General features: G+C 46.7%; 2 protein-coding genes across 11 annotated transcripts in view; one reads left to right on the forward strand and one right to left on the reverse strand.

Moving 5' to 3' along the window:
• The window catches only part of B3GNT5 (UDP-GlcNAc:betaGal beta-1,3-N-acetylglucosaminyltransferase 5), a 36799-nt gene extending 14184 nt beyond the window's left edge, over positions 1–22615 (forward strand). Inside the window, exons 2-3 of one of the 2 annotated variants that reach the window (XM_029058086.2) lie at positions 16007–16069; positions 18626–22615. In XM_029058086.2, coding sequence (XP_028913919.1) covers positions 18938–20071 — 1134 coding nt within the window. In that variant the 5' untranslated portion in view covers positions 16007–16069; positions 18626–18937 and the 3' untranslated portion in view covers positions 20072–22615. The remainder of the gene's footprint in view (positions 1–16006; positions 16070–18625) is intronic. The other variant, XM_039913200.1, reaches the window with a different exon arrangement.
• The window catches only part of MCF2L2 (MCF.2 cell line derived transforming sequence-like 2), a 482616-nt gene that overhangs the window by 178427 nt on the left and 280636 nt on the right, over positions 1–23553 (reverse strand). The gene's annotated exons all lie outside the window — the stretch shown is intronic.

Here is a 23553-nt window from a genome sequence, read left to right on the forward strand (position 1 = left end):
AGGGCTTAGTACAGGGTTTGGCAAATAAATGCTTAGCAAATACCAATTTAAAAAGAAATGTAAATAAAGAGCGCGGGAGTCAGAAGATCTTGGTTTTAATTTCATTTCTGCTGCTGGCCTTCTATATGACCCTGGACAAGTCACTTAACTTCTCAGTGCCTTGGTTTCCTCATTGCTAAAATGTTGAGATACAGTATCTGTTCTCCGTACCTCTTACACTGAATATCCGGTGAAGAACAGGGACTCTGTCCACTCTGATTATTTTTTTATCTACCCTCATTCTTAGCACACTGCTGGGTACCTAATAAAAGGTGAAATAAATTCCATTATTTTGGAAGTTGACTCCACCCCTCTTCTTTCAGCCACCATGTGCTTGCCTTCAGGGTCCACATCTCCCCTCACACACACAAACACTTGGCAATAGAGGTTTGGTTTTTCTCTCTGATCACAGTTGGCCGTGAAGAAGAGTGTTCAGGACCCCTTGTGGAGTGATGGCAGCAAGCATTTTGGGAGCGTGTCAAGAGAAAGGAACCCTGAAAGACTGGGAATGCCCACTGTGTTTTGGACAAATGTGCCTACACATCTGATCCCATTAAAGAGTGTTTCCCAAGTTATGGAAACACAGAGTTCTTCTGTTTGTATGAGCTACTCAAATGCCTTATAAAGCTTTAATTGGTGGCAGAGGTGAAAGTAAACTACAACCCTGTGGAGCCTCACACTTGTTAAAACAAATGTCAGGGTGGCTGTGCTGATATGAATTTGTTTCAGAGACTGGTTTATTGTAGAACAGGGTTCAGCCCCACGTGCCCATCTGCCCTGCCTCAGAAAGGGGCTACCACAGGAATCCCCTCCCTCTTCACATCTGATAGACGTTCACTCTCCCCGACTTCATTAAAACCTTATTAAAACCATCTCCCCTCCAAGAGGCCTTCCCTGACTAGACCCTCCTTTCCTTTCCTCCCATTCCTTTCTGAATCACCCTTGTATTAGGATTTACATCCTTTTCTCACCCTCCCTCAACTCCATAGCACTTGCATAAAGCTTTGAATTTTATTTATATTAATATCCATCTCCCCCACTAAGACTGTAAACTCCCTGTGGGCAGGGAACAGGTCTACCAACTCTGTTCTCTTGTACTCTCCCAAATGCTTACTACAGTGCTCAGCACACAGTAAGCGCTCAAATACAACTGATTGATTGGGAGGGGAGTTGTTGGATTGATTGGGAGAGGAGTGGTCCTTGCAATTGGATTTCCACCCTTTAATCACCCCACCTTGGATACCACAGCACTTTTTTATGGTATTTGTTGAGTGTTTACTATATGGCAGGCACTGCAGTTAAATGCTGGCATAAGTGCATGCTAATCAGGTTGGACACGGTCCAACATGGAGCTCACAGTCTTAATCCCCATTTTACATAAGAGGTAACTGAGACATAGATAAGTTCAGTTGTATTGAGCGCTTACTATGTGCAGAGCACTGTACTAAGCACTGGGGGAGAGTATAATATAACAAATAGACATGCCCAAGGTCACTCAGACAGTGGCAGAGTTGGGATTAGAACCTAGGTCCTCTGACTCCCAGGCTTGTGCTCTTTTCACTAGATCATGCTGCTTCTTTCTCTGTACAGATCCATAATTTATTTATTTTATGTTATTGTCTGTCTCCCATCTAGACCATAAACCCTTTATCGAAGGCACATCTCCTCCAAGAGGACTTCCCTGACTATCCCTCCTTTCCTTTTCTCCCACTCCCTTTTGCATCACACAAATTCCCTTTATTCGCCCTCCACCCCAAGCCCCACAGCACTTATATACATGTCTGTAATTTATATTGATGTCTGTCTCCCCCTCTGGACTGTAAGCTCGTTGTGGGCAGGGAATGTGTCTGTTATATTCTTATATTGTACTCTCCCAAGCGCTTAATACAGCCTTAATACAGTGCTCTGCACACTTAGCGCTTAAATACCATTGAATGACATGGCAGGAAACGTGTCTACCAACTCTGTTACATTGTAGCCTTTCAATCCCTTAGGACAGTGCTTTGCATAGAATAAGCAATTAATAAATACGTTGGATTGGAGCCTCACAATTTTGAATGTGAAGGAGCAGATGTGGTAGTAATAGTAATTGTGGCATTTGTTAAACATTTACTATGTTCCAGGCCCTGTACTAAGCGCTGGGGTGGATACAAGCAAATCAGGTTCATTCATTCATTCAATAGTATTTATTGAGCGCTTACTATGTGCAGAGCACTGTACTAAGCGCTTGGAATGTACAAATCGGTAACAGACAGTCCCTGCCCTTTGATGGGCTTACAGTCTAATTGGGGGAGACAGACAGACAAGAACAATAGCAATAAATAGAAACCAGGGGATATAAATAGAAACCAGGCGATATAAATAGCCCACACAGGGCTCACAGTCCTAATCCCCATTTCACAGCTGAGCTAGTAGAGGCACAGAGAAGTGAGATGACTTGTCGAAGGTCTCACAGCAGAAAAGTGTTAGACCCGGAATGAGAACCCAGGTTCTTCTGACCTCCGGGTTGGGCTCTCTCCACTAGGTCCCACTGGTCTCAAAGTCGTCCTGGCCTGAAGCTTCAGCATGGGGTCCGGGCGATTGGGCTGGGCTATGGTAGCCCAGCCTCCAGGTGGCCACCACCAGTGCAGCCGGCACCCTGAGGTAATAATGTTGGTATTTGTTAAGCGCTTACTATGTGCCGAGCACTGTTCTAAGCACTGGGGTAGACACAGGGGAATCAGGTTGTCCCACATGGGGCTCACAGTCTTAATCCCCATTTTACAGTTGAGGTCACTGAGGCACCGAGAAGTCAAGTGACTTGCCCAAAGTCACACAGCTGACAAGTGGCCGAGCCAGGATTCGAACCCATGAGTTCTGACTCCAAAGCCCGTGCTCTTTCCACTGAGCCACGCTGCTTCTCAGGGCTCTGGGAGGAAATAAGGGGCCAAGGCAGGAAGCCCACTCACCCACCCACCGCTCTCTCTGACCCAGCAGCCCTGTGTCAGATAGGCCAGCAGGATGTGGTAGCTGCCTTGGATCGGGGATCTGTACTTTCCCAGGCTATCCCCCCACTCCCCCTTCCTCAGCGCACGCAACATCTACCACCACTGCAGCTGTGATTGTGGTGACCCAAGTTTCCGATCTCTGGGAGCTCCAGCAAGAAGAGGAGCCTAATCTCACCCTTGGTGCTTGCGGTGGAGGAAGAGACTGCAACCAGATATTTAAAAAAAAAAAAAAAGGGGGGGGGGGGGGGGAGGTAACTTCCAAAACTGAAAATAGTGGTAATCACCATTTTTCACATTTTAAAAATTTTTCTCCTTTTCTCACTTTCCCCTTTGTGGGATAGCTGGTGGTGGTTATTTTTGTCCTCTTTTTGTACTAATGATTAGTGTAGTTTCTCCTGCACACTTGAAATGATGACAGCAAATATGTAGATGGAGATTAAATCTCCACTTTTCCCAAGCCCTTTGTGGATGCGTACTAAAGCTTGAAAGCATCAGGAGACAAGCTAGTACAGTGTTTTGCTGGGCTTTATTTGTTTTTCTCTAGGTAAAAAGTATATTAGAGCCTTTCCTTGAGTAGGTGACTAGATTTATTCACTTGGTCCTGTCGCTCCACTTTTACTAGCCCCTAAATATTATTGACTGACTAGAGTGTGTGCTCCTTATAGGCAGGGAACATATAGCAATTCTAATGTACTTTCCCAAGCACTTAACACAGTGCTTTGCATATAATAAGAACTCAGATATCTTAATACATAGAGGTACAAATTAAGGTAGCCAGCCTAACAGGAATGTATATATGAATACCCACACATGAATAATAATAATGATTATGGTATTTGTTAAGCACTTACTATGTGCCAAGCACCATGTGTGTGTGTGTGTATGTGTATATACACACGTGTGTGTAAATATTTTTTTAAAATCCCAAGCCATAAAATATGGAGACCTTTGAAGATGGGTGATTCTTTATCAGATGAGAAGTGGGGAGGAAGTTCCAGGAAGGATGGAGGGTATGGGCTAGGGACGGATAGTGAGAAAGATGGCATCGTGACATAGCGAGTAGGTTTATGTTTGAGGTTAGTCATATTTATGGAGCACTTACTGTGTGCAGAGCACTGTACTAAGCACTTGGGAGAGTACAATATAACAATAGACAAATTCCTTGCCCACAATGAGCTTCCAATCTAGAGGGAGAGACAGGCATTAATATAAATACGTAAATAAATGACAGATATGTCCTTAAGTGCCTTGGGGTCGAGAGGGGAGGGGATGAGTAAAGGGAGCAAGTCAGGGGGATGCAGAAGGGAGTGGGAGAAGAGGAAAGGAGGACTTAAGGAAGGCCTCTTGGTGGAGATGTGCCATCTGTAAGACTTTGAAAGAGGGGAGAATAATCATCGAATATGAGGAAGGGTGTCCCAGTCAGAGGCAGTACATGGGCGAGAGGTTGGTGGGGAGATGGATGTGATTTAGGTACAGTGAGTAGGCTGGCATTAGAGAAGCGACGTGTGCCAGCTGGATGGTAGTAGGAGAGTAGGAAGGTGAGGTAGGAGGGGGCATGGTGGTTGACTGCTTTAAAGCCAATAATGGTGAGGAGTTTCTGCTTGATCCGGAGGTAGAGGTTCTTGAGGAGAGGGGAAAACATGGCCTAATCGTTTTTGTGGAAAAATGATCTGGGCAGCAGTGTGAAGATTGGACTGGAGTGGGGAGAGACAGAAAGCTGAGACGTCTGCAAGGAGGCTGATAACAGTAATCAGAGCGGGATAGGATAAGTGATTGGATTAGACTCTAGACTGTGAGCCTGTTGTGGTCAGGGATTGCCTCTCTATTGCTGTTTTGTACTTTCTCCAAGCACTTAGTACAGTGCTCTCCACACAGTAAGCACTCAATAAATACAATTGAATGAATGAATGAATGAACAGTTTGGATGGGAGAGAAAAGGACAGATTTTAGCAATATTGTGAAGGTTGAACCAACAGGATTTAGTGATGGATTAAATATGTGGATTGAATGAGAGAGAGAGAGGAATCAAGGATAACACCAAGTTTAAGGGCTTGAGACAGGAAGGATGGTGGTGCCATCTAAAGTGATGGGAAAAGAGGGGGAAGATGGGGGAGGACAGGGGTTGGATGGGAAGATAAGTTCTGTTTTAGACCTGTTTGAGGTGAAGGGGGGACATCCAAGTAGAGATGTCTTGAAGGCAGGAGGAAATGTGAAACTAGAGAGAGAGACCTGGTTCAGGTCTGGAGATGTAGATTTGGGTAAGTGTGAATGAATAGTGGAAGGTGTCAGATGGCTGCTGTAATTTAAGCCCTTTGTAGTCAAGAGATTTGCAAAATGGTGGTGCTTTTCAAACTGAGGGAGGCAAAAACAGATCAACCCACCGTATTAAGTGCTTATTGTGTGCAGAGAAAGTACTAAGGGCTTGTGAAAGTAAAGTATAGCAGAGTTAGACAAAATCTCTGCCCACAAGGAGTCAACAGTCTGTATAGATAGACATTAAAATATCAGTCAGTGGTATTGAGCACTTGCTATGTACTACGCGCTTGAAATGGATTAGCGATAGGGAAATAAGAGTATAAGAATATTTACATAACTTGTGAGGTTGGAATATCAATTGTAGATTGTTAGGGAATATTCTTTGCCTGCCTTCTAAAATAACTTCTTGAGCTTCAGGTACTGTGGACAATCCAAAAGCTTCACCTAGAATACTTTTAGCGGGTTTCTACTCCTAGCTCATTCCTTTCCACCTCTTCACTTCAGTTCTCAACTTAGCAGTAAAACTAAATTGCATTATCTGTTAACTAAAAGAGATGTATTGGATCTGTGAGCTGTGACCTTTATTCACCGGCCCCCATGAGCCGTACAGCGCACACATATATATTAATACACATATATATTATATATATATATATATACACATATATTATATTAATGTCTGTCTCCCCTTCTAGAGTGTAAGCTCACTGTGGGCAAAGAACGTGTCTGTTTGTTATATTGTATTCTCCCTACCACTTAGTTCAGCTCCCTGTACACAGTAAGAGCTCAAATACCATGGACTGACTGAATCTGGAGATTTAATATTCACCTGACCCTCAGCACCATAGCATTTATGTATATATCAATTATAGATGATACATTTTTATGTTAATGTCTGTCTCTTCTAGACTCTAAGCTCACTGGGAGCAGCGAACATGTCTACCAATTCTGTTGTACTTTCCCAAGAGGTTAATTACATTGTTCTGCTCATAGTAAGCACTCAATAAATTCCACTTATGATGATATGTTCTACAGACAGCTTAGTGATCATGCGACGTGTCAGAAGTGTATCTTGTATTTTACAACATTTGAGTTTTCAGTCTGTTCATCACCTACTGAACAAAGCCACAGTAAAGCAAAAATAAGCTTACAGCAACTTTTAACAGCTGCTGATCATTGCATCTCCTGTTGTGACGCACTGGTTTATTTGAAGCTCAGCATTTTCTTTGATCAAATTGAGCAGGGTTTTATTTTTAAGGTAACACAAATGAGGAAATATCTACATGCAAACCTCTCTTTGCTGCCAAAACTCTGCTAGAAGGGTGATCTATTTTTGAGGTAGGGAAATACTCCCCGATATAGTAACATAACTCTAGGGGTCTGAGACCATATATGTTATATAATTAGGAGCTGGGGGAAGCAACTCCTTTTCTCATAAGAGGAGCATAATGTATCCAAACACTCGGAATACTAAAAAAAAAAGTAAATCATGCAAACACTTATTCCTTAGGTTAGCCTTATCAATGTGGCATATGTTTTAATAACTGTTCAAATCCCTGAGATGAAATGCTTCTCTGGAAGAACTCCTGACCACCCATCAGTCTTAACCCAGAGCCACTGAATTCTCTTTCCAGGTAACTGTTTTGCTATCGTTCATCAGGCACAGCTTCAAGAAAAGTCTTCCAGAATGCAAAGGATTACATTTAGTCTCCTTGCTGACTTCTCTGCCTCCTGTCTCTCCCCTACTCCAGGCTACACTTCACTCTGCTGCCGGGGTCATTGTCTAGAAAAACATCCAGGAAGCAGCATGGCTCAGTGGAAAGAGCCCGGGCTTGGAAGTCAGATATCATGGGTTCGAATTCCAGCTCTGCCACTTGTCACCTAGGCCACTGTGGGCAAGTCACTTAACTTCTCTGTGCCTCAGTGACCTCATCTGTAAAATGGGGATGAAGACTGTGAGCCTAACGTGGTACAACCTGATTACCCTGTATCTCCCTGGCCCTTAGAACAGTGCTCTGCACATAGTAAGCACTTAAATAACATTATTATTGTTATGTTTCCCCATGCCTCAAGAACCTACATTGGATACCCATCCTCCTCCACATCACACAGAAACTCCTCATCTTTGGAGTGTTTTAAAGCAGTCAGTCACCTTGAACCCTCCTACCTCACCACTCTTTTACAACCCAGCCTGCACACTGGGCTCGTCTAATACTAACCTTCTCAGTGTACCTCAGTCTCGTCTAGCTCACCTCCGACCTCTGACCTGGAACACCCTCGCTCCTCATATCCGACAACTACTCTCCTCCCTCTCAAAGCCTTACTGAAGGCATATCTCCAAGAGGCCTTCCCTGACTAAGCCCTCTTTTCCTCTTTTCCCATTCCCTTCTGAGTAACCCTGACTTGCTCCCTTTATTTATCCTCTTCCCAGCTCCACAGCACTTATGCACATATGTGGAATTTTATTAATGTCTGTCTCCCCCTCTAGACCGCAAGCTCATTGTACATTCCAAGCGCTTAGTACAGTGCTCTGCACATAGTAAGCGCTCAATAAATACTACTGAATGAATGAATGTGGGCAGGGAATGTGCTTGTTTAGTGTTATGTTGTATTCTCCCAAGTGCTTAGTACAGTGATCTGCACACAGTAAGCACTCAATACATATGATTGACTGAGTGGCAATGTTCAGTCAGGCCACAGGTCATTCCCTCCAGTAGACTACCACCAGCAAGGTTACCCTAAGGATTCCCATTAATTCATTTCAAAAGTTTTTTTGATCTCTGTGAATGAATCCAACAGCTGAATAGAATAAACACATGAAAGCCTGCCTTCCCCAGTGAATTCTCACCACCCCAGCTTTTATAAACCCATCAGTCATCTCTAGCACTTTATATACTCACATCTACCCATCCTCAGCGATTCTGTTTATCAGTTCGGCTGTACTTTCAATTTCTTTTTTTGTTTTCTCTATAAATGTTTTTATGTTTGTCTCCCTCCTCTGCCCAACTGTTGATGCTTGTAAGATGATTGGGGGCAGGGGATGTCGCTTTGTTTTAAACTTCCCAATAATTTAGTACTGTGCATACCACTCATTGGGTGTGCCATAAATACTGTTGATCCATCAATTGTATTGAGCGCTTATTGTGTGCAGAGTATTGTACAAAACACTTGGGAGAGTGCAACATAACAATAAATGGACACATTGCCTGCCCACTATGCTGACGCTCTTGAGGGTGAGGAGACGCACATTAGTATAAATAAATTACAGGTGTGGACCTAAGTGCTTTGGGACTGGGAGGGAAGATGAATAAAGGCAATGAGTCAGGGCGACAAAGGAGAGCTTAGACAGGGAAGGCCTCTAGGAAGAGAACTGAGATGCAGTGAACTCAGTTACTCCACAGGGAAGCTTAACTGCCGTTAAGATATTGTCGTAAAGTACTCTGAGCGATCCACAAATAAGAAAGCCAGAGTAGGTGCTGCTGGTGTGCACTGTTGATTTGGCAGATATCTTGCCGTGATGGAGCATCCTGTTGAACAAGACTGGCCTGAGACTTCAGGCCTGAGACCTTGTGGGAAGGAATTGATTATGGTGATGATGGCTTGCCCAGAGCTACTCTTGTCCCTGCCAGCTTTGTACCCACAGAAGTATCGGGGCTGCCTTCAGATGGTATTTGTGATGCAGTCCCCTTTGGGGCAGCAGGGGTGACCGTGGGCGTTTTAAAATTTGAAAGTGCCCAGTCCAAGTCAGAAGTAGCAGCTCCCCTTCACTTCCCCTCAGCTGAGCCCCCTTTTCCCTCTGCTCCCCCTTCCCTCCCCTCCCCACCCTCCGCTCCTCCCCCTTCCCCTCAGCGCTGTGCTCATTTGTATATATTATTTATTACCCTATTTATTTTGCTAATGAAGTGTACATCCCCTGATTCTGTTTATCGTGATAATGTCTTGTTTCTGTTTCGTTCTGTTTTACTCTGCCATCTGTCTCCCCCGATTAGACTGTGAGCCCATCATTGAGCAGGGATGGTCTCTATCTGTTGCCGAATTGTACGTTCCAAGCGCTTAGTCCAGTGCTTTGCACATAGTAAGCGCTCAATAAATACTATTGAATGAATGAGTGAATGAATAGTGACCCAGGAGGAGAATTCAGTGGCTGTGGAGTAAGATTTGGGGTGGTCAAGAGTTCTTGCAGAGACCTAATTGATAGAGCATGGGCCTAGGCCTCAGAAGGACCTGGATTCTAATCCTGGCTCCGCCACTTGTCTGCTGTGTGACCTCAGACAAGTCACTTCACTTCTTTGTGCCTCAGTTACCTCAGCTGTAAAATGGCATTAAGAGTGTGAGCCTTATGTGGGTCAGGGACTGTGTCCAACCTGATTACCTCGTATCTACCCCAGTGCTTAGAACAGTGCTTGGCACATAGTAAGCGCTTAACACATACCACAGTTATTAGTAGTAAGCACTTAACCTAATTAATGAATACCAAAATTCAGGCATTTGGACGGATTCCTGTATAAAGTAAATATGTTGCACAGTAATAATAATGTTGGTATTTGTTAAGCGCTTACTATGTGCCGAGCACTGTTCTAAGCGCTGGGGGAGATACAGGATCATCAGGTTGTCCCACGTGAGGCTCGCAGTTAATCCCCATTTTACAGATGAGGTAACTGAGGCACCGAGAAGTGAAGTGACTTGCCCACAGTCACACAGCTGACAAGTGGCAGTGTGCAGGGTAATAGAATAATATCTTAAAGAATGGCAAGGGGTAACTTTCTCCCTCAAGACAGTCAAATGCCTGAAATGCCTGTGGCCTACTGGATAGAACACAGGTCAGGGAGTTAATAGGACCCGGGTTCTAATCCCAGCTCCTCCACTTGTCGGCTGTGTGACGCTGGGCAAATCCCTTAACTTTTCTGTGCCTCAGTTACCTCATCTGTAAAATGGGGATTATGACTGTGAGCCCCAGATGGGACATGGACTGTGTCCAACCTGATCAGCTTGTATCTATCCCAGCGCTTAGTACAGGACCTGGTATATAGTACGTGCTTAGCAAATACTGTTAAAAACCAATGTTTGCTCTGTGGGTGATGGAGTTCAACGGGCAAGTAGGTGGGTGGGAGCGCTGCATACGTGAAGTGTGCTTGAAGGCTTTTCATCAATCAGTGGTATTTGAGCACTTACTGTGTGTAGAGCACTCTACTAAGCACTTGAGTACAATATAATAGAATTGATAGACAAGCAGCATGGCTTAGTGGGAAGAGCACGGACTTGGGAGTCAGAGGTCGTGGGTTCTAATCCCAGCTCTGCCACTTGTCGCCTGTGTGACCTTGGGCAAGTCACTTAACTTCTCTGTGCCTCAGTGACCTCATCTGTAAAATGGGGATGAAGACTGTGAGCCCCACGGGGGACAACCTGATTACCTTGTATCTACCCCAGCACTCAGAACAATGCTTGGCACATAGTAAGCACTCAACAGATGCCATGATGATTATGCTCCCTGCCCAAAGTAGCTTACATTCTAAAGAGGGAGACAGACATTGAATTATAGATAGTGGAAATGTCATGGTATAAGGATATGTACTAAGTGCTTATCGAGAAACAGCATGGCTCAGTGGAAAGAGCACGGGCTTGGGAGTCAGAGGTCATGGGTTCTAATCCCGGCTCTGCCACTTATCAGCTGTGTGACTTTGGGCAAGTCACTTCACTCCTCTGTGCTTTCCCTCATCTGTAAAATGGGGATGAAGACTGTGAGCACCACATGGGACAACCTGATGACCTTGTATCAACCCCAGCACTTAGAGCAGTGCTTTGCACATAGTAAGTGCTTAACAAATACCATAATATTATTAAGTGCTGGGGATTGAGGTGGGCTGAGTAACAAGTGCTTACAGGGTACGTACACATCCAGGTGACACAAGAAGCAACGTGGCCTAGTGGATAGAACACGGTCCTGGGAATCAGAAGGACCTGGTTTTAATCCCGGCTCTGCCACTTGCCTGCTGTGTGACCTCGGATAAGTCACTTAACTTCTCTGTGCCTTTGTTACCTCATATGTAAAATGGGGACTGACTGAAGCAGCATATGGGAGAGGGACTGTGTCCAAACTGATTAGATTGTAGTTGCCCCAGTGCTTGACTCGTAGTAAGCCCTTAACGGATATCATCATCATTATTAGGTAGTAGGGGAAATGAGGGTTTACGCAGGGAGGAGGAGATGTGATTTTTTGGAGGGTTTCAGAGAGGTGAGTGGTGGTCTGTAAGATATGAAGGACTGATAGGACATGTCTAAAACAGAGCTCCATACCTTCCCATCCAAATTCCACCCACCCCGTGTCTTTTCCCATCACTGAAGACAACACCACTATTCTTCCATAACCTTGGCGTTTTCCCCAACTCATCTCTTTCTCATATTCAATCTGTCACCAAACCTGTCGGTTGTACCTTCACGACATTGCTAAAACCTGTCACATCTCCTCCAGGAGGCCTTCTCCCATTAAGCCCTCTCTTCCCCGGCTCACCCTCCCTTCTACGTCGTCTTTGCACTTGGATCTGTGACCTGTAGGCATTTGATATAATAATAATCACGGAGTTAAGCGCTTACTGTGTGCCAGGTACTGTACTAAGCGCTGGATATTCACCCCACCCTCAACCCCACAGCACTTGTGTACATATCTTTAAATTGTATATTATAAATTGCATTAATGTCTGTCTTCCCCTCTACACTGTAAACTCATAGGCAGCGAATATGTCTGTTAACCCTGTTGTGTAGTACTCTCCCGGGCACTTAGTACAGTGCTCTTCTGCACATAGTAAGCACTCAAACACCACTGTTGACAATAACGATCGATGAAGGAGGAGTGAGTTCCAGGCCAGAGGGAGGACTTAGACGTGGGCTCCGGCTGCTTAGTTTCCCTGGATGAGATGGAGTTGATGATGATTATGGTACTTGTTTATTGCCTACTATGTGCACACTTAAGCGGAAAAGGCATAAACTTTCCTGCCCAGGTCAAGGTAAAGAGGTCCGGCCGATGCTCCTCGGGGCTTGGAGTTGAGGGGAAGGCCCCGAGCCAGGGAGATATTGGCCATTTCATGCCGTCCCGGCCCACAGTGAGAAGCAGGGTGGCAGAGCGGATAGGACACTCCATCCTCTCCTGGTTCTCCTCTTATCTTTCTGGCCATTCATTCTCGGTCTCCTTCGCGGACTCCTCCTCCCTCTCCCATCCTCTAACTGTAGGGGTTCCTCAAGGGTCAGTTCTCGGTCCTCTTCTGTTCTCCGTCTACACTCACTCCCTTGGTGAACTCATTCGCTCTCAGGGCTTCAACTATCACCTCTATGCAGATGACACTCAAATCTCCATCTCCGCCCCGACCTCTCCCCCTCCCTTCAGGCACGTATCTCCTCCTGCCTCCGGGACGTCTCTACCTGGATGTCTGCCCGCCACCTAAAACTCAACATGTCCAAAACTGAGCTCCTTATCTTCCCTCCCAAGCCCTGTCCTCTTCCTGACTTTCCTCTCACCGTGGATGGTACGACCATCCTTCCCGTCTCTCTAGCCCGCAACATTGGTGTCATCCTTGACTCGGCTGTCACATTCACCCCACACATCCGATCTGTCACCGAGACCAGCCGGTCTCACCTTTATAATATTGCCAAGATCCGCCCTTTCCTCTCCACCCAAATGGCTATCTTACTGGTACAGGCTCTCCTAATATCCCGGCTGGATTATTGTCAACCGTCTCTCTGATCTCCCTTCCTCCTGTCTCTCTGCGCTCCATTCTATTCTTCATTCCGCTGCCCGGCTCATCTTCCTGCAGAAACGCTTTGGGCATGTCACTCCCCTTCTTAAAAACCTCCAGTGGTTGCCTATCGACCTCTGCACGAAACAAAAACTTCTCACTCTAGGCTTCGAGTTTCTCCATCACCTTGCCCCCGCCTACCTCTCCTCCCTTCTCTCTTTCTACCGCCCACTCCGCTCCTCTGCCGCCCACCTCCTCACCGGCCCTCTGCCTCGCCTATCCCGCCGTCGACCCCCAGGCCACGTCCTCCCGCGGTCCTGGAACGCCCTCCCTCCTCACCTCCGCCAAACTAACTCTCTTCCCCTCTTCAAAGCCCTACTGAGAGCTCACCTCCTCCAAGAGGCCTTCCCACACCGAGCTTCCCCTTTTCCCTCTGCTCCCCTCCCCCACCTTCACTCAGCTAAGCCCCCTTTTCCACCCCTTTCCCTCTGCTCCTCCCCCTCCCCCTCTCCCTTCCCCTCCCCTCAGTACTGTGCTCATCCGCTCATTTGTATATATTCTTATTACCCTATTTATTTTGTTAATGAGATGTACATACCCTCGATTTTATTTATTGCTATTGTTTTTATCTGTCTCCTTCGATTAGAATGTAAACCCGTCAATGGGCAGGGATTGTCTCTACCTGTTGCTGAATTGTCCATTCCAAGCGCTTAGTACAGTGCTCTGCACATAGTAAGCGCTCAATAAATACTACTGAATGAATGAATGACACGGGCCTGCGAGTCAGAAGGTCACGGGTTCTATTCCTGACTTTGCTGCTTGTCTGCTGGGTGACTGTGGGCAAATCACTTTACTTCTTTGTACCTCAGTTCCCTCCTCTGGAATAGAGAATGTAGAATACAGTCTGTGCGTCCGTTGTTGGGCAGGAAGTGTCTCCATCGTTGCTGAATTGTACATCCCAAGTGCTTAGTCCAGTGCTCTGCACACAGTAAGCGCTTAAATACTATTGAATGAGAGCGACAGACACATAGTAGGCGCCTAATGGTATGCATAATTAGACTGTGAGCCTCTCATTGGGCAGGGATTGTCTCTATCTGTTCTCGAATTGTACAGTCCAAGCGCTTAGTCCAGTGCTCTGCACATAGTAAGCGCTCAATAAATACTATGGAATGGCTGAATGAGAAATTCCTCCCGGAAGGGCGAGGGCAGGACGGGGGCGTCGCGTCCTCCTCCCGTCAGCCGTCAAGGGGTGCAGGTGGGCAGAAGGAGAAGCTTCGAGAAGCGGCGTGGCTCAGTGGGAAGAGCCGGGGCTTGGAAGTCAGAGGTCGTGGGTTCGAATCCCGACTCTGCCACTTGTCAGCTGTGTGACTGTGGGCAGGTCACTTTACTTCTCTGTGCCTCAGTTACCTCATATGCAAAACGGGGATGAATACTGTGAGCCTCACGAGGGACAACCTGATGACCCAGTATCTACCCCAGCGCTTAGAACAGTGCTCTGCACATAGTAAGTGTTTAACAAATACCCAAAAAAAAAAAAAGGAGCGGCCAGTGCCTGACGGAGGAGATGCTGGCTGCTACCGCTGCCAGGGGTCCTCTGGGCGGGAGGGGAGGGCGGCCAGGCCAGGCCCGATTATCTATCCATCCATCCATCCATATTTGTGGAGCACTGACTCTCTGCAGAGCACTGGACTAAGCGCTTGGAATGGACAGCTGGGCCACAGAGACCATCCCTGCCCGACAACAGGCTCCCAGGCTAGAAGCAGCGTAGCCCAGTGGCAAGAGCACGGGCTGGGGAGTCAGAGGTCAGGGGTTCATTTAGTTAATCCTATTTATTGAGTGCTTACTATGTGCAGAGCACTCTACGAAGCGCTTGGAAGGGACAATTGGGCCACAGGTAGAGACCATCCCGGCCTGACAACGGGCTCTCAGTCTAGAAGCAGCGTGGCAAGAGCCCGGGCTGGGGAGACAGAGGTCATGGGTTCGAATCCCGGCTCTGCCACTTGTCAGCTGTGTGACTGTGGGCAAGTCACTTCACGTCTCTGGGCCTCAGTGACCTCATCTGTAAAATGGGGATTAACTGGGAGCCTCACATGGGACAACCTGATCACTCTGTATCTCCCCCAGCCCTTAGGACAGTGCTCTGCACAGAGTAAGCGCTTAACAAATACCAGCGTTATTAGGAGCAGCGTGGCTCAGTGGCAATCGCAAGGGCCGGGGAGACAGAGGTCAGGGGTTCGTTCAATCGTATTTATTGAGCACTTGCTATGTGCAGAGCCCTGGACTCCAAGCGCTTGGAATGGACAAATTTGGCAACAGCTGGAGACCCTAAGAATAATAAATGTTGGTATTTAAGTGCTTCCTCTGTGCGGGGCCCTGTTCTAAGCCCTGGGCGAGAGACGGGCTCATCAGGGTGTCCCAGGGGAGGCTCCCAGTCTTCATCCCCATTTCCCAGCTCTGCCACTTGTCAGCCGTGGGACCGTGGGCAAGTCCGTTCACTTCTCTGGGCCTCAGTTCCCTCCTCGGGAAAATGGGGATGAAGACTGGGAGCCCCACGTGGGACAACCAGATTCCCCTGTGTCTTCCCCAGCGCTTAGAACAGCGCTCGGCACTTAACAAATACCATCATTATTATTATTACTATTAGAGCGAGGGGGCGAAGCGAAATGCCCTGCCCACAGTCACCCGGCTTGACCCGTGGCCGAGGCGGGATTCGAACCGGTGACCTCGGGCTCCCCAGCCCGGCCCCTTGCCGCCGAGCCACTAAGTCTGGGCGATGACGGGCTCGCGCCACGCGCCCCGGCCGGGCCCCGCCCGCGGGGGCTCGCGCGCCGGCGCGCGCGCGCGCGCGCGCGCGGGGGGGGTTTCGCGCGCCGTGAGGGGCCTGGCGCATGCGCGCTCCTCCGGGGCGGGAAGGCGGAGGCCGAGGGGGGAAAGGAGGCTCGGCCGGCGGCGCTTCTCCTTTTTTCGTTTCTCCCTTCTCCTTTCTTTGTCCCTCAGGACGGGTCTGAGAGGAGCGGGCAGGGGCGGAGCGGCGGGGGCACCGTCCCCTCAGCACGCAGAGTAAGCGCCCTCCTCACACCTCCACACACACCCCCCCCCCAACGGCCCCCGCCTCGGGCCCCTCTCCGCCGGCACCGCACTAACCGCTCCGCCCCAACAACGCCGTCAAGAGACACTCCCCCAAACACACCCCTCCATGCACCCCCCCACCCCCCTATACACACCCCCATGCCCCCACATCCCCATACACCACCACCCCCCCACATCCCCCCCACCCCCACAATCCCAAATATACCCCCACATCCCCATACACCTCCCATACACACCCCCACATCCCCCTATACACACCCCACACACCCCCACACACCCCCACATCCCCATACACATCCCCCCCCCCACACAACCCCCCCCCCACACATCCCTCACCCCTCCCACACATCCCCATACACCCCCACATCCCCATACACATCCCCACACCCCCCCCCCCCCACATACACCCCCCCCACATCCCCCCCAACACATCCCTCACCCCTCCACCCCCGCCCCTCCACCCTCCCCCACCCCCCCCACCCCTCAAAAGAAACCCACCCAACTCCCCTCACAAATGCCTCCCCCCCCAACCTCCCCATTCACTCATTCCATCCTCTTTGTTGAGCGCTTGCTATAATAATCATAATGATGGCATTTCTGAAGCGCTTCTTCAAGGCCAAAGCCCGGCTCTAAGGGCTGGGGGGGATACGAGGTCATCAGGTTGTCCCACGTGGGGCTGACGGGCTTCATCCCCATTTGGCAGTTGAGGGAACTGAGGCCCAGAGAAGTGAAGCGACTTGTCCAAGAGCACTCAGCAGACAAGTGACGGGGCTGGGATTAGAACCCACAACCTCTGACTCCCAGGTTCTTTCCACTAGGCGGAGCCGGGATTAGAACCCACGACCTCTGACTCCAAAGCCCAGGCTCTTTCCACTAAGCAGGTCTCACAGTCTTCATCCCCATTTGACAGTTGTGGGAACTGAGGCACAGAGAAGTTGTGACCTGTCCAAGATCACACAGAAGACAAATGGCAGGGCCAGGATTAGAACCCACGACCTCTGACCTCCGCGCCCGGGCTCTTTCCACTAAGCCACGTTGCTTCTCTAAGTCATTTCACTTCACTTCATCCCCATTTGGCAGATGAGGGAACTGAGGTTTAGGGAAGTGAAGTGGCTCACCCAAAGTCACACAGCTGACAAGTGGCGGAGCAGGGATTGGAACCCACGACCTCTGACTCCCCAGCCCGGGCTCTTGCTACTGAGCCTCGCGGCTTCCCTATGGGCAGAGCACTCTGCCAAGGGCTGGGAAGGGACAAGTGGGCCACAGAGAGAGACCGGCCTCGGCCCGGCAACGGGCTCACGGGCTCAAAGCAGCATGGCTCAGTGGCAAGAGCACAGGCTGGGGAGTCAGAGGTCAGGGGTTCATTCAGTCGTTCATTCAAGCGTATTTATTGAGCGCTTACTATGTGCCGAGCACTCTACTAAACGCTTGGAAAATACAATTGGGGCACAGAGAGAGACCATCCCTGCCCGACAGTGGACTCCCAGGCTAGAAGCGGTGTGGCCAGTGGCAAGAGCACGGGCTGGGGAGTCCGAGGTCAGGGGTTCATTTAGTCATTTAATCATATTTATATTTATTGAGTGCTTACTATGTGCAGAGCACTCTGCTAAGTGCTTGGAAGGGACAATTGGGCCACAGGTAGAGACCATCCTGGCCCGACAACAGGCTCCCAGGCTAGAAGCTGCGAGACTCAGTGGCAAGAGCACGGGCTGGGGAGTCGGAGGTTAGGGTTTCATTCAGTCATTCATTCAGTCGTACTTATTGAGCGCTTACTATGTGCAGAGACCTGGATTACGCGCTTAGAATGGACAATTCGGCAACAGAGACAATCCCTGCCTAACAACGGGCGCACAGTCCCCACAGAGAGGGGAGGAAGAAAGGGAAGCAACTGGCCTCCCCCTTCCTCCTAAAGCCGGTCTCTGCAACTGCCCTTTAACACTTCCAGGAAATGACAACCCCCGGGAATTCACTTATAATTACAGCGCTATTTGTTAAGGGCTCACTATGTTCCAGTCACTATACTAAGCGCTGGGGTGGATTAGATTGTACTCTCCCAAGTGCAAAGTACAGTGCGTTGTTCACAGGAAGCGCTCGATAAATGCCACTGAAGGAATGGATGCAAGCAATTCGGGTTGGATGAAGTCCCGTGTGGGGCTCACAGTCTCCATCCCCATTTTGCAGATGAGGTGACTGAGGCCCACAGAAGCGACTTGCCCTAGGTCACCCGGCAGAGAAATGTAACCGAGGCCCACAGAAGTGATTTGCCCCGAGGTCACCCGGCAGAGAAATGTAACCGAGGCCCACAGAAGCAACTTGCCCAGGGTCACACAGCAGATAGGTGGCGGAGCCGGAATTAGAACCCATCACCTTCTGACTCCCAGGCCCGTGCTCTAGCCACTATGCCATGCGGCCGAGGTGACTGAAAAGGGCAAGGCCGGATCCACTGTCCAGGCTCCCACCCAAAGATTGTCTCTTGCTGTCTGCTGTCTTTGTTTTAACTCATTAACGCTTCGTGCATTTTGACAGGTCTCCTTCAAAATTCAGATGAGCTGATGGAATACCTGCATGAAGCCTGTTGCTGAATTCGGTGAAAAATGCCAGCGCGTTGACGTTCTGAGGTGCAACAAGTGTTACTCTTTAATGCCATCTGTTCCGTCACTCTCTGAGCCATGTTATTTAAAAGAAGAGCACTTGTGAAGGAAGGGTGCCCATCAGATATAAAACGCTGAGAAGACTATGCGTCACAGTGGAAATCTAACCTAAAGAAAGCCTTTGTCGAAGGGGAAAGCCAGCATGTTTTAAAAAGAGATCCTAAACTGGAATAAACTAAACAGCAGAATGTTTGTAAGTGGCAGGCGAGTAAGAAAATGGCAGTTTTTGCAGTTATTTGCCACTTGCTTCATCTTGTGTCTCATGATTTTTTGGGGACCGCTCGATAATCACATCATGAGCCACATGAAGTCTTACTCGTATAGATACCTCATTAACAGCTATAACTTTGTGAACAACAGCCTGTCTCTCAGACACAACACGGATGGAGTTGCTAGTTACCAGTACTTGATTAACCACGAAGAGAAATGTCACGCTCAAGATGTTCTCCTTTTGCTGTTTGTGAAGACCTCTCCCGAAAACCAAAATCGCCGGGATGCGATTAGAGAAACATGGGGCAACGAACGATACGTGCGGACTCAACTTAACGCCAACATCAAAACTCTATTTGCTTTAGGGCGACCTGCCAATCCCCTGCACAGAGAGAGGCTACAGAGAAAGCTTCAAGCGGAAGATGTGGAGCACAATGATATCATTCAGCAAGACTTCGCCGACACTTTCCACAATCTCACGCTTAAACTACTCATGCAGTTCAGATGGGTGAACAGATATTGTCCTCATGCTAAATTCATTATGTCTGCCGATGATGATATATTTATCCATATGCCAAATCTTGTCGCCTACCTCCAGAGTTTGGAACAGATTGGTGTTCAAGATTTCTGGGTTGGACGTGTACACCGTGGCTCCCCTCCCGTAAGGGATAAGACCAGCAAATACTATGTCCCCTATGAAATGTACCACTGGCCCGCGTACCCTGACTATACAGCCGGAGCAGCGTACGTCATATCAAATGATGTAGCCGCCAAGGTATACGAAGCGTCACAGACGCTCAATTCCAGCCTTTACATCGATGACGTTTTCATGGGTCTCTGTGCCAATAAAATGGGAATAGTGCCGCAATACCACGTGTTTTTTTCCGGGGAAGGAAAAGCTCCCTATCATCCTTGCATTTATAAAAGTATGATGACCTCTCACGGACACACTGAAGACCTTCACCACCTTTGGAAGGAGGCCACGGATCCTAAAGTCAAAAGTATTTCCAACAGCTTTTTTGGAAGACTGTATTGTAGAATAGTTAATATTATGCTGCTTTGCAAATTCCATTATGTGGACACTTATCCTTGCACAGCGGCATTATCCTAGAAGTACTTGAACACCTGCGCCAATTCACTGAGCCAGGCCAGCAGGAAAATGTCAAACTGCTTATTCAAACCCCCTGTGAAGGTAAAAGTTGACAAAGTAGCATTCACCAAAATCTTCCTTTGTTTCAGAAGGCTATTTAACTGGTAACTCTTCTTTCAGCCTATTCTATATTTTAATCTGAGCGATTCAAGCCTCGGCTAGATAGGAACTACTGTCAATGAAGCAAAAATTTAAAAAATGAGGTTCAAGTACTCAGTGGCTTGTGAAAAGTCTTCACCAAGTACATGAGAGACCAGATATGCTTTTCCAAGAATTCTTGTGTTTCTATGTACTTTGGAAAATGGCATTTCAGAAAAAGGCATTCAGGCTCTTGTGCCAGCAAAACCAGCTATCTCAAAAAAAAGACTTTTGGAATGGGGAAGAAAGGAAAGGGAATTTATACCACTGATCCATTTGAAGGCAGTTTTCGAAAACTTTTCACAACACTGCAGAAATTCTCTAAAGGACGTGTAGCTAAAAATCTGTTCACTTTCTTAAAGCAGACTAGCCTATAAAATGGGAAATGGGTGTGCTATCCTTACTTTTGTATTTGGTGCTTTTCAGAGGTGTAAGCATGTTCTGTTTGGAATAGAGAGAATGCTTCCTAAAGCGTGTTTAGTCACCATGCTATCCAAGCTCACCAATCTCAGGAGACAGTGGAGCACTGAAGTTTTAACTTTAGATGGACGTGATTTTGAAATTTTTAAATATTTGTTACAACAGGAGTTTGAATGTAAAAAAGTGTTAGCATTTAGTGTCAAAGCTTTTTCTCAGATATTCTTCAGTTATACTGTCTTCCAACTGATCATTTTTAAAATGGCAAAGGTGATGTGGGGGAAGAGCACTTTATGATCTAGAAGGGGAAGAATCCAAAAGGAAAGTTAAAAAAAAAAACCCCAACAAACTAAGCTTTGTGTTTTTCCTCATTTGTCATTTTTGTTAGCATGTATAACCTATAGGTTTTTTTTGGGGGGGTGTCAAAAAGTGAAAGGGAGATGAGATAATTACGTGCACAAAACAGATGGGGTGGGGAATTGAGGATAGCGACAAGAATTTTTGAAAAAAAGCTCTAAATTCTTTCCCCCAGATCCTAATATAAGTAAATGTACGAGAGTTCAAATGTCATTTTTAGAATACTTCTAGCTAGAAAACAGCGAAGTGAAGCACAAGCTTATGTAGAAAATTGGCATAGCTAGAGAGACCTGTTATATACCAGATCTGAAAAATGTACTTGAAAATACTAGGATTAAGATGTCAAATGTTTGATAGGAAGTGTCACAATATGGGAAAGGTAGAAGAAATTCAGGGGGGCTGGCTTGTTTTTAATGTACCTGAGCATCTCTGGCAAACTTTTTTTTTTTTTTTTTTTTTACTTCAGGCAGGCTTAAAGGTTTGGCACCAAGATGTTTTAGGCTTTACGTAGAGAATGACTGAAGTGGTGTTCCTTAATATGACGGAATAAAGAATTCTCATAAAACAATTGGACCTGGTCAATGCAAATTTAAGAGTTCCAAAATTCCACTCCGAACTGGATTTCAGAACAGTATGGTTTCCCCAGTAAAATTAAGTCTGGAATATTCAAGAATAAACACACACCCCGCCACCCCCATCTATACTACTCAATAAGTGATTTAGCAAGTTACAACTTATACAGAAAAATCCAGTACCTTTTTTTCTATTCCAAACAGTATTGTTTACATTGCTCTGATTAGTAATTTAGTTTTAAGCAATGTCAAAGTGGTAAAGGTAAACATTACAAGTTATCTTATTCCAGGAGTAGATCTAAAATATATGCTAGGGATTTTTTTTAGCAGGAGGACCAAACTTTTCCCCATTACTGCAAGTCATATACATCAAAAATTGATACTTTGTGATGAATTTGTGCTGTTTTGTTTGGAATACTCATTCAAATCTCAGATGTATTTCATGCTCTAATTAGGAACTGTTAAGTTTGACATTGGTGAAGATTATTCCTGTCTGTCCTTATTGCATTGCATTTGTTTACAGCAGGTCTGTATTGGCTACAGCAGGTCTGTTTTTGTTAAACAATTATTTATTTTGAAAGGATTTTTTCAGGGCCTTATTTGTTCCCATTTTTATTTCTGCTTCAGAGTAGAGAAGGGGAAGTTTTGAATTTGGAGAAAATATGATGGCATTCTTTAACATGAGAATTGCTGGAAACTTTCTGAAACTCAAAACGTTAATGTGTAGAATTTACAAATGAATAGATTCCAACCTTTTCAAAAGGAAGGATTAAAAACTGCTAGTGCACCAATGCAGGGCAGTGAAGTTCTTAAAGAACAAAGCCCGGATGGTCACTTGTAACAGTTTGGAGGTGGTTGTTCAACAGTATTAGTGAAGCTTTTTACATATGCATCTTTACCCTTTAGTATGGATTTTGTACAAAAATGTTAAACTATTTATATACTTGAATTTGTCATAATGCAAAAAGAATCATTTTGTAAAGCTTTTCTAGAATGTCCAATAAATAATTTAAAACTGGTAGCCAAATGTCTGTCTTTCCAAGACCTGTAAAACTCACGTTTGAACAGGGATTGCTTATTTCGGGTTATTGATTTAACTGGAAAACATGTGTACTTAGAGCTTTTTTGTCCCAACTTCTGCCCAAGCATGCTATAATGACCAGAAAAGCCTCTTAAAATGTGCCATTTGGTAATGTCACGTGCCATTCTGTTTCTTGTGAAAATATCATATTGGTCTATTCCGTGCACTTCAGTGTTTCAGAATTTGTGGAGGAAAATGCTCGTGCCTGCCAACACGTTTCCTGAAAGGATTCTGCTCTTTCAAAAATGTGCAGATGACCTCTTTTTAATTCTGTGGGGAGGATTTTCGCTAGATTTTTAAATCGTCTCTAATCCCTAAATTCCCGGATATTTCCCATGCTTTCTCTAATGAAAGATGGAAGGCTTGGTGCTTCCTGCTTCTCCTTTTTCCCATGTTGATAATAATGCTATTTGTTAAGCACTTACTCTGTGCCAAGCACTGTTCTAAGCACCGGGGGTGGGGGCTGGGGAGGGGAGATACAGAGTTATCAGGTTGTCCCAGGTGGGGCTTATAGTGTTAATCCCCATTGTATAGATGAGGTAACTGAGGCCCAGTGAAGTGACCTGCCCAGAGTCACACAGCTGACAAGTGGCAGAGCTGGGATTAGAACCCATGACCTCTGACTCCCAAGCCCGAGCTCTTTCCACTGAGCCATGCTGCTTCTCCTGACCCGCTTTCCTCCTCAAAGTAGGAAAACTGAAACGCGGTAAATTTTGAGTAAAGATAAATTTAAGCATGTCCATTCCTGAAAGCCCTTGGTATGGGCGAGAAGTGAACCTTCTAGGAAAGTTTTTTTAGAAGCATAATCTCAATTTGGATACAGCCTCCCCTCCATCTGCCCCAGAAACCAGTTTTCCTTAGAGATATCACCTAAATAT

The sequence above is a fragment of the Ornithorhynchus anatinus genome, chromosome 1, assembly GCF_004115215.2.
Source record: "Ornithorhynchus anatinus isolate Pmale09 chromosome 1, mOrnAna1.pri.v4, whole genome shotgun sequence".
NCBI classification, from domain to species: domain Eukaryota; kingdom Metazoa; phylum Chordata; class Mammalia; order Monotremata; family Ornithorhynchidae; genus Ornithorhynchus; species Ornithorhynchus anatinus.